Below are 12500 nucleotides of genomic sequence, written 5' to 3' on the forward strand. Positions count from 1 at the left end.
TGTGAGCAGTGTATGGGCTGTTTCCATCATGAACCAAGTCTGGCAAATGAATCAGTTCAAGGGAGAGAGATCTATGACCAGTCTCCAACTCCTCGAAGCTTTCTCTATGATGGAGATACGGCCGTAAAATTTTTTATTTTTTAAATACTATTGCAGCCTGCATTAAAAGCATCCCCATGACTGATAAAAGTCCAAGATTCCAATCTTTCATCTTCTTCTTTGAATTTCTTTCATATATCTGTTATTTTTCCATATTTTATGAATGTCATTCAAATACTTTCATAGCGACAATTAACAGGTATTTGAAAAATAAGAAGAATTTTTGCATTCTTTCCCTCAAGCCTATCCTCACTGATACTCTTAACTATTAAATTAACCCTTAAACGCCGAAGCGGTATTTTAAAAATCGTTTCCCGTATGCCAGCAGCGTTCGCGAGTGAGCACCGAAGAGGAAAAAATGTTTTTTTCAAAAAATCACAGCACGCTTAGTTGTCAAGATTAAGAGTTCATTTTAGGCTCCTTTTTTTGTCATTGCCTGAAGTTTAGTATGCAACCATCAGAAATGAAAAAATATTATCATATATAAATATTGGGATATATGACAGAGCAAAAAAAAATTTCATATATTATTGTATACAAATCGCACGGTGAGCAAAACAGTTAAAACTAACAAGTTAATTTTTTTCGTTGTATTGTACACTAAATTGCAATCATTTTGGTATATAACACATTGCAAAACGATCAAGGCAACACAGAGAAAATATTATCACAATATGATGCATGAATTCGTAACTTGCGGATGTAAAAAAAAGCTGTTTTCAAAACTTCACCATAAATCGAAATATTGTGCTAGAGACTTCCCGTTTGTTGCAAAATGAAGTTAATTGATTGAATATTACTAGACTGTAAGTGTTGTAGCTTACAATTGCAGTTTTCGACCATTTTGGTCGAGTTAAAGTTGACAGAAGGACAAATTTTTTTCTATTTATCGTTATTTATATGAAAATATTTCAAAACTGATAAAAGCTACAACCATAGGTTGTTTTTTGTTGTATTCTACATGAAATTGGGCACATTTTCATATATAAAACTTTATGAAACAACTAATTTAAAATGGTGCAAACATTACGACAATCAAAGGAAAAAATTTATGATTTTTTTAGGAAGAGTTACCACGCGGACCGTAAGGAAAAAGTTTATTTCATAAATTCACCATAAATCGAAATATTGTTCTAGACTTCCAATTTGTTGCAAAATAAAGGTAAATGATTGAGTATTACTAGAATGTAATAGTTTTAGCTTACAATTGCATTTTTTACCATTTCGGTCGAGTCAAAGTTGACCGAAGGTTGAAATTTTGGCACTTATCGTTATTTATATAATAATATTTCAAAACTGATAAAAGCTACAACCATGGGTTGTTTTTGGTTGTATTCTACATGAAATTGCACACATTTTCATATATAAAACTTCATGTAACGGCTAATTTAAAATGGTGCAAAGATTACGACAATCGCACAAAAAAAATTCTGATTTTTTCGGAAGAGTTACCGCGCGGACGTAAGGAAAATGTTTTTTTTTCTCATAAATTCACCATAAATCGAAATATTGTGCTAGAGACTTCCAATGTGTTGCAGAATAAAGGTAAACGATTGAATATTACTAGAATGTAAGAGTTTTAGCTTACAATTGCGTTTTTTTACCATTTCTGTCGAGTCAAAGTTGACCGAAGGTTTATATTTTGGCACATCGTTAATTATATGAAAATATTTCAAAACTGATAAAAGCTACAACCATGGGTTGTTTTTAATTGTATTCTACATGAAATTGCACACATTTCCATATATAAAACTATATGTAATGGCTAATTGAAAATGGTGCAAACATTACGACAGTCGGACGAAAAAATGTATGATTTTTTTCGGAAGAGTTACCGCACGGACGTAAGGAAAAAGTTTTTTTTCATAAATTCACCATAAATCGAAATATTGTGCTAGAGACTTCCAATTTGTTGCAAAATGAAAGTAAATGATTGTATATTACTAGAATATAAGAGTTCTAGCTTACAATTGCGTTTTTCGACCATTTCGGTAGAGTCAAAGTTGACAGAAGGTTGAAATTTTGGCACTTATCGTTATTTATATGAAAATATTTCAAAACTGATAAAAGCTACAACCATGAGTTGTTTTTTTGTTGTATTCTTCGTGAAATTGTGCACATTTTCATATATAATACTCCATGTAACGGCTAATATAAAATGGTGCAAAAATTATGTCAAAGTGACAAAATAATTTCTGAGATGTGTCGCCGATACTTTTTAGTGTGAGAAGAAAGAAATTCGCGCTTGCGCGCCTGGGTAACGATTGTAAACAAAACAACGCCTTGATCCGTGAGCTCCCAGCATCCCCCAAGGCGCGTAATTCAAAAGTTTTTGCCTAGTAGGCCTATAACTATTTTTCCGCAAATTTTTTAAAGAACTTTTTTATATGGACGTACCATACGTCCAATCGGCACCCAACAAACAATTTATATCGACGTTTAATACGTCCAATTGGTGTTAAAGGGTTAAGGTAAGCATATCACATTCTATACTAAGCCTTGTCTTTGATTTAAATTCACAGAAGGCAAATTGTTATCTATATTATATATTAACAAAGATAAAAGCCTCAAGTGAACCTGGTACATTTGATTTATTCAACACTTATCTCTCTAAATTCACTGTGCTAGAAGTTTCTACAGGGTCAAACGTATACTTATCAAAGCCAAGAGTTGTTAACCATTTCAGGGAATCGTTATGGGGTCCAAGTGGAGGAGAAAAGTTAGCTACATCAAAATTTTTTTGAAAAAAAAAAATCTGAAAATGTAAAAAAGGCACCAACAGCCTTTCAAGGAGTTCTTTCCAACACAAGCTCCCAAATGCTCACCCCCAACCTCATCACTAAGGGATGGCGCCAACAAGATTAGGGTGGCTCAAGTGCAGCCAAAACCTGCTTTATTGAACCATTACATGAATACAGTGGCCTTCCCCCCAAAGAGAGTCCCATCCCTAAAGACCAACCCCAACCTACAATACATGGGCCAGTTCAAAAATACTATAGTTCTACCTCTGAGATATAAATATGACGACCACACTAATTTTTAGGTATAAACATTATCATGATTGCACACACCTCCCACTACTGTCTTCGAAAATAAGTTCCAATTCTAGCATTTGTATCCCTTCTTGATAACCAGCCCAAGAAGAGCCATTATTAGGCTTAGAGGTCTGGATAACCTAATCCTCTATAATAATAATGATAATCAAAACAGTGAAGAGGAAGTTGGTGCCGGTGGGCAACAAGATGAAAGAAGCTAATAAAACTGGAAATAAGTTGAAGTAATGAGGAGAGAAAGGGATAGTATAATGGGACATTTAGATTCAAACCAAAGGAAAACATGTGACTTCAAAAAGGCATTATTTCACTGAAATGGAAACAATTGAGAATATGAAATGGAAAAGGGAACACGTAAGTAGATGCCACAGGTGAAGTGTAAGGACGAACAACATGCCATGTATCAGTGGTGTCAAAAGATATTTTTGATTGCGAAGTTTAAATAGAATAAAGGATTTTCAATGCCTGGCAAGTGTATGAAGAGCCAACAATGGAGAGACGGAAGAACATGATTGCCTCAGTGGGACTAAGAGGCAAAACTATTTTGGAATCTAAGTACACAGTGGTACCTCGTTTGTCGAACGTTTCATATGTCAAACTTTCCGTTTTTCCAACAAAATTTTCTAGAAAATTTTATATCGTTTGTCGAACAAATGCTCGTACTTCGAACTGACTGATTATCTAGTTTATAATTGTATTCGACGGCCTACTAGGTCTTACAAGTTAAACTGTTTTAATTTATTTTTTCATTTACAATATATAGTTTAATGATAACAATATTTGACAAAATACATTAAAGTATAAAGCATTTAATATAAAATTTAGCTTTCATTATAACATTTAGCATAAAAGACGTATAAAATCATACGTAACCGTGGTAACGTCACGCCCAGCTGACTTGAGACTGAACATGGGAGCGTTGATATGTTGAGGAGAGAAAGAGAGTTAAAATATTACTGTATGCACGTAAAAGCAATAGCAACAATTCACATAAAAAGGGAATTTCTCAATAAATTTAACATAATGATGAAGTAATAAAAACAATCAAATGCAATAAAAAAAAAGAAAAAAAGTCTTAATTGAGCCAGTGTCCAGTGCGCCGAGTGAGACAGTCTAGTTGAACAATATTAACAAAATAGTAATGAAAGAACAAAGCTTTTCACAGTAAAATGTAGCACAAATGATTAACAAAATCATTCGTCATTGCGGTGATACACAGCTAACTTGAGATAGAGGGAAGTAGCGTTTATATTTTTTAGGAATAATGAATGAATGATTTTAAGTTATCGTGTGTCGTGGTATTGTTGAGGAGAGAAGAAGAAGCAGTAAAATCTTTACTATAATATGTACGTAAAAGCAGTACCAAATTCACAATAAATTGAACATAATAAAATATGAAAACAATCAAGTGCAATACAGAAAAAAAAAAAAAAAGTCTTAATGGAGCCAGTGCTCGGTGTGCTGAGTGAGACGGTCTAGTTGAACCAAGGTATAGAGAATATAAGGTTTTGTCATGCACAGCTTAAACTGGGGTACAGGATTAAACAGCTAGGTGCGTGATGTCACAATAACTGCAGTCAGGCCCCTTAACCTATAGCAATCCTGCCTTTACTTTCTCTTTTTTTATTTTTCTAAATACTTTAAGCTATTTGATAATTAAATTAATAGTCAGATGTAGGTTCTTCATTCTACTATGTTAAGAAGAATAATCATAAGAGATATCACTAGAATATTTTTGCCAAATACCACTGACATTATAGAAAACCTACCTTTGCTTTCTTCTTTTTATCCGTTATTAAATACTATTATCTGTTTCCGAAGGAAAATAATAGTCTGAATAAAAGCTATATTAATGTATTAAATAACCATGAGCGAGTTCTAAAGAACATTCTAAACAATAATATAAATATATGTCTAAACTACACTTTTAACAGATCTCCATAAAATCACATTTTGCACATATATAGCTATGTTGCTACTTTTTCAATCTACGCACCGCTTTTCTGGAACTACTAATGTGTCTGTTCAAATTTTGAATTCTAAAAACTCTATGGCATGGAACAAAATATTTAGACTTTTGAAGTTATTTGGATGTGACTGCTTATATCCTCTAATTTAATTATTGCTCCTTTTAAGGCTGTTGAGAATCAAACATCTTATCCATAGATTTCAAATGATCAAGAAGCACTAGGTTTCATTAGTTTCCCTTCACTAAAGCTTATGGCACCAATCTTTGTCATCTTCCTTTGTTACTTTTGCTCCTAAATATTCCAGTTGTGGAAACTTGCGAGCAATGAACCCACCGACATATGGCATCTTCCCATGTTTGTTCTTCAACTTCCTGGTCTTTGAAGTCCTCACTTTGATCATCCTGGTAAGCAAAATAAAATTGCTGATATACTGGGTTCTTTCTGAAGGGAATTTCCTTTATCTTTGTCGAGTCTTGCTTGTCAGGGACGTGGGAAAATGAGGCGGACGTTACATTTTCACTGTTGCAGTTTTAAACGTTGCTCTTTGAGCTCAGAAGTGTGCTGTCTTTTCCCAAAAGGTGGGCTCTGAGATGATGTTTAAATGCAACTGGTGATGGGTGCTGAACATACGCTCCCATTTGACTTTTGCAACCAAAAAAGTGCCCCAACCCAGCCTGATTTAGTCTGTAACTTAGAGTATACGTCATGCCAAGTTTTTATTTTGCCATTTTCAGCAAGTTAGACAAAGGATAGAGCATTGTACTTTTCTTCACTTTCATTTCTCTAGCGGTTCTATTCATGTCTTGACAGATTTTGTCTTGCATTTACAGGTGTAGTCACGTAAGCATTTCTTGATGATTTTCTATCTGTTGGCAGTCGAGAATAAAACGGATCAAACTATCTTATCAAACATGCTGAATGAAATGGCTTGTAATTTTCCAGCCTTCTTCTACAAATATCCTTTGATTGTCGAAGTGATCAAAAGAAAAATTTATAGTACTTTGGACAGCAGTTGCATGGTAAGTTTAACTTTCATTCTTCGTTGCATAACCCATAAAAACATTGATATGTTTTTTCAGCAAGTTTATAAGCTGTCCAAAAAATCACTTAATTCCCCTCTTTTATTAGCTCTCTAACTGGGGACCATTGTGAGTGGTAGTACTACGACATACAGTTGCCTTAAAGTGTTCCTCTACCCCCATTCCCCTTAGTTTTCATGAAAATAGTCTTGTAACACCGCAATGAAGCCTGTCTTGTAACGATGTATGTGCCATGGTCGAGATATTTGGATGCCAATGCTCATATTTTCTAATAACACTACTTGTAGACAAGGTGTCAATGGGGGATATTCATGATATAGAATAATCGTTTACATTACCAGTGAATGAAGTCGTTAAAAATATATAGAAAAATCGTATAATAAAACAGAATATAAAAATAGCAATGGTGAAAATTATATTCAGTGCTTACCTAACCATAATCGTCAACCTTTGTTCCATCAGGCGTGGCTGCTGCAGGCATTTGCTGGATCATACTTTTTTTCCATGGTAGATCATTAATAAGTGTCATTTCACACCCTCACAAATATTGCTGTGTCTTCGTGGAAGGCAACACAGCGATATAGTGAGGGTGTGAAAAAAGTTACTGAAGTTCATATTTAAAATTTTCCCTCACTCAGTGACCAACAAAACATCAAGAAGAAATCATCAATTGTATTATCATTTTTATGGAAAAGTAAACTCACGATGATATTTGCAGAAATAGTGAGGTTCATATGAGTTCATGACAACTATGGTGGTAGTTCGAGAATTCATCGGTTGTTAGAGACCCACTTGACAATGGAATTACCCAGTGTAAGATATTTCGCTTTTAATACTGAATATTTATATGTATACAATTAGCAATTTGACCTTGCAACCAGATGCACCTTAAATGGGTAGATACATAGAAATAAGAGCTGGATTGAATTGCTTTTGCTTTCAGCATTTGCCAGGTTTTGATTTTATTTCTTTACATTTAACTTAAATGGCTAAATTTCTCCCACATTTGAGCTGGTCCTTGGTCATTAATCATTGCTAAAAAGTAAAACACCCTAGCTTTTTGTAATTATATAATTATGAGTTTTCTTTATTAAAATCAGCTGGTTTCATAAATGAATTTATAGCACCTATCTAAAAACTATGTAGTAATACACAATTGTCATGTTCAGTGCTTTTCATAACCATAATTTTGTATTAGCCTTTCTTATAGGACTCGAGCAATACAGATTGACTGAAGCTATATGTCCTATTTTTTTTTTATCAAATTTCCATTCTCGTAAAATTCCTTACATTGAAAAAAGAAACCCACAAGATTACTAAGTATAAATTGTTTACTTTTGAGTATTAATATACGTAGTATTTTACTAAAACTCAAGTACTTTCAGGCCTTAACTGCAGCCCATTCTCAAGGAATATGGAGAACACCTTACTAGAGAGAAAAATTAAAGTCTACGTGAAAGTAGATAACTACTTACTGGAGGCACCATTGAAGTCTCCAGAAATATGGATGGCTACTTACTGGAGGCATCATTGAAGCCTCCATAGATCACTACTTACTGGAGGAAGCATTGAAATCTCCAGGAATATAGATCACTACTTACTGAAGGCAGCATTGAAGTCTCCAGGGATATGGATAACTACTAACTGGAGGCAGCGTTGCAGCATTGAAGTCACCAGGAACAAAGATATCTACTTACTTGAGGCAGCATTGAAGTCTCAAGGAACATAGATAACTACTTACTAGAGAGCATTGAATTCTCCAGGAACACAGATAACTACTTACTGGAGACAGCATTGAAGTCTTCAGGAACACAGATAACTACTTACTGGAGGCAGCATTGAAGTCTCCAGGAATATGGATAACTGCTTACTGGAGAGAAGCATTGAAGTCTCCAGGAATATGGATGTAGATAACTACTTACTGGAGAGAAGCGTTGAAGTCTCCAGGAATATAGATCACTACTTACTGGAAGCAGCATTGAAGTCTCCAGGGATGTAGATAACTAATTACTAGAGGCAGCATTGGAGTCTCCAGGACACAGATAACTACTTACTGAAGACAGCATTGAAGTCTCCAAGGATGTAGAGAACTACTTACTGGAGACAACATTGGAGTCTCCAGGGATGTAGATAACTAATTACTAGAGGCAGCATTGAAGTCTCCAGGGATGTAGATAACTGCTTACTGGAGACAACATTGGAGTCTCCAGGGATGTAGATAACTGCTTACTGGAGACAACATTGGAGTCTCCATGGATGTAGATAACTAATTACTAGAGGTAGCATTGAAGTCTCCAGGGATGTAGATAACTGCTTACTAGAGACAACATTGGAGTCTCCATGGATGTAGATAACTAATTACTAGAGGCAGCATTGGAGTCTCCAGGACACAGATAACCACTTACTGGAGACAACATTGGAGTCTCCAGGGATGTAGATAACTAATTACTAGAGGCAGCATTGGAGTCTCCAGGGATGTAGATAACTAATTACTAGAGGCAGCATTGGAGTCTCCAGGACACAGATAACCACTTACTGGAGACAGCATTGAAGTCTCCAGGGATGTAGATAACTACTTACTGGAGGCAGCATTGAAGTCTCCACTAAGTAGTTATCTGTGACCTGAAGACTCCAATGCTGCCTCCAGTAAGTAGTTATCTACATCCCTGGAGACTTCAATGCTCCTTCCAGTAAGTATAGTGCATTTACTTTTCTAAGATCGCTAGGGTGGGGCCAGGTAGAAAAGGCAGAGTTGTCATATCTACGGGTATGTGAGTCCCATTAAATGCTTCCCGCAGATATAATCCTTCTTAGGAGGATTTGCTTTAGACCTTGGGAGTCGAGGGAAAGGGTTTGCTTCTTCCCTGTTAACTTTTTTTTCCATTCCTGATTCTACTTAGCTATTCCTTCTTTCTCTTTCTATAATTATAGATGTGCTGAGTGGCCTGTTGGCTCCGGTGTTTGGACTTGAAACATAAATTCATAAGTCAATCGTTCTGCTATGCCCTTGGAAAAGACAACCACGCATTCCTTCTCGGCATAACATTTTTATCAAAATCATCCAAGTCAGTTGCAGGATTCACTTTCTCTTTTCTGTTTTGAAACACTGGAGATTCCACTATATTTCCCGCCTCTCTTGCTTCTTAAGTCTACGAAAAGTCATTTCTAACACTTTTGTTGCTCCAGATGTTCTCTGGATAGCCTTCAAAACATCAGTTACAGGACCTTCAAGATGTTTTTAAAAATGAAGTATTTCAGGAAACTATAGACTATTTCCTTGGCCTCAGGTGGTGGTGAAGACGTTTACGGGAGTCATTTGGGCTGGGCTGTCCATACTTTTCACAGTGGGTGATTGAGTGCGGGTATCCTTTAATGATATTGACCATGACCTTTTAAATCCTCTTAAAAACCATAGGTCCCCTGAACTCAGATGTGGCATTGCCAGGGAAAAAATATGCCATATCTGAGGTTTTCACAAAGAATATACGAAATAAGCTATATTCAAAATATCTGATGCAAACAAAGAATCACATTTTAAGAAATAAAAACTATTTCAATAGACTCCATGAAGCTAATATGATTACCATAACATGAAAATTGGCAACGTATGATTTCTGTACAGGCCACACCACAGCGATCTTAGAAAAGTAAACGCACTATAGTGATCTACATCCCTGGAGACTTCAATGCTTATATCCAGTCAGTAGTTATCTAAATCCCTGGAGACTCCAATTCTGCATCCAGTAATGAGTTATCTACATCCCTGGAGACTTTAATGCTGCCTCTACTAAGTAGTTATCAATATTCGGACTTAAATGCTGCTCCGTAAGTAGTTATCAATATTCCTTGAGACTTCAATGCTGCTCTCCAGTAAGTAGTTATCCATATTCCTGAAGACTTCAATGAAGCCTCCATAAAGTAGTTATCTGTGTTCCTGGAGACTTCAATGCTTCCTCCAATAAGTATTTATCTGTGTTCCTGGAGGTTTCAATGCTACCCCCAATAAGTAGTGATCTATATTCCTAGAGATTCCAATGCTGCCTCCAGTAAGTAGATATCTATATCCCTGGAGACTCCAATGCTTCTTCCAGTGAGTAGTTATCTATATCCCTGGAGACTCCAATGCTTCTTCCAGTAAGTAGTTATCTATATCCCTGGCAACTCCAATGCTTCTTCCAGTGAGTAGTTATCTATATCCCTGGAGACTCCAATGCTTCTTCCAGTAGTAGTTGTTATCTAATATCCCTGGAGACTCCAATGCTTCTTCCAGTGAGTAGTTATCTATATCCCTGGAGACTCCAATGCTTCTTCCAGTAAGTAGTTATCTATATCCCTGGAGACTCCAATGCTGTCTCCAGTAAGTAGTGATCTCTATCCCTGGAGACTCCAATGCTGTCTCCAGTAAGTATTTATCTACATCAATGGAGACTTCAATGCTGCCTCCAGTAAGTAGTTATCTGTGTTCCTGGAGACTCCAATGCTGTCTCCAGTAAGTAGTTATCCATATTCCTGGAGACTTCAATGCTTCTCTCCAGTAAGTAGTTATCCATATTCATAGAGCCTTCAATGATGCCTCTGGTAAATAGTTATTCATATCCTTGGAGACTTCAATGCTGATCTCCAGTTAGTAGTTATCCATATTCCTGGAGACTTCATTGCTTCTCTCCTGTAAGTAGCTATCTACATTCCTGGAGACTTCAATGCTTCTCTCCAGTAAGTAATTATCCATAATCCATGGAGACTTCAATGTTTCTCTCCTGCAAGTAGCTATCTACATTAATGGAGACCTCAATGCCCCTCTCTAATAAGCAGTTATCTATATTTCTGGAGACTTCAATGCTACCTCCAGCAAGCAGTTGACCATATTCCTGGGGACTTCAATGCTTCTCGCCAGTAAATAGTTATCCATATTCCTAGAGACTTTCATGCCTCTTTCCTGTAAGTAGTTATCTACACTCATTGAGATTTTAATGCTTCTCTCCAGTAAGTAGTTATCCATATTCCTGGATACTTCAATGGTTATCTCCAGTAAGTAGTGATCTATATTCCTCAAGACTTCAATGCTTCTCTCCAGTAAGTAGATATCTAAATTCATGGAGACTTCAATGCTGCCCCTAGTATGTAGTTATCTATATTCATGGAGACTTCAATGCTACTCCCCAGTAAGTAGTTATCCATATTCCTGCATATCTGCCTCTTTCCATTAATGCATTGTTTCGTAGACTGGCCCACTTCAAAGTTTACCCAGCTTGATTAGCTGTATATTGATATATTTACCTGTCTAATAAGGGTTAAGTAGATGTCCATATTTCTGGAGACTTTAATGCTGCTTGCTCTTCAGTAAGTAGTTATCTTATATACCTGGAGACTTCAATGCAGAACAGTGTTTAGTCTCTATTAAAACACATCAAATATATTGCAGCTTCAGATTAAATCATCAAGGACATAGAACCCTCGACTAAGTTAATGAGTCATTCAATGAATGCCCTTTTAGTATCGAAACCAATGACATACATTATGTAAATTGTGGCCTCAGCCTAAATTTTCTAGGGCTGAAGACAAAGAGACTATGTCAGTGTCAGTCATGGTATTCCGATGTCAGACATAGGCCTAGGCTAAGGTCAGAAGAATCCAGCCTTGTGGTCTCTACACTGCCTTCAGTGCAGTGTGTATGTAAAACATCTTTCACTTCTCATATGTAGGTTTGGTTGGCGTTGACCTGCTTAAGATGTTCATGATTGACAGGAAAAACACCAAAAGAAGGAACAGAAAGTTTGTGCTTCCTGTTGCTTTACTTTCAAAAACACTTTCATCGCATAATTATATCCTGAGCTGTCAGACAGCTCTATCTGCCTCTTATAAACATATATAATAGGTTGTAACGGATTTCATTGCTTCGAAAGGAAAATTAAGGTTGGTGAAATGCCAGTCAAATCAAATTTACTCAGAAAATTAAATAACAGGTTAATCATTTGTAGAAGCCTTTTGGCTACCACGTCAAGGGCAACACTAAATTCTGTTAGACCTAACTGCTGCTTTCTAATCACGAGGAAAATGAATGAGTTAGGTGCTATGATAAAACCAAAACCTCCTCCCAAAAATATCAAGAACAAGAAACAAGATATTAGAATATCAAGGGTTGACCTTTAAGCAAAGGCAAACAGAACGTATTAGACAGCAGTTCCAGAGCTTTGTAAAAGAGGGGAAAGAATGGTCATGTGACCGTTGAAATATTAGGATTACTGATTTTTCCACACCACATCTCATGAGGAGTGACCTGGTAGGTTGCAGGGCTACCTGAAGATGGAGGGAGGGTGGGACTGGAGGATAGGTAAGGG

General features: G+C 36.2%; 1 protein-coding gene across 3 annotated transcripts in view; it reads right to left on the reverse strand.

The window, feature by feature from the left end:
* Positions 1-12500, reverse strand: part of LOC135206610 (RWD domain-containing protein 3-like) — a gene marked incomplete at its 5' end in the record, with an annotated part of 162581 nt that overhangs the window by 126316 nt on the left and 23765 nt on the right. The window contains 1 exon segment of one of the 3 annotated variants that reach the window (XM_064237949.1): positions 3975-4056. In XM_064237949.1, coding sequence (XP_064094019.1) covers positions 4036-4056 — 21 coding nt within the window. 3 annotated transcript variants of the gene reach the window in all.

Source organism: Macrobrachium nipponense, chromosome 31 (assembly GCF_015104395.2).
Source record: "Macrobrachium nipponense isolate FS-2020 chromosome 31, ASM1510439v2, whole genome shotgun sequence".
Lineage (NCBI taxonomy): Eukaryota > Metazoa > Arthropoda > Malacostraca > Decapoda > Palaemonidae > Macrobrachium > Macrobrachium nipponense.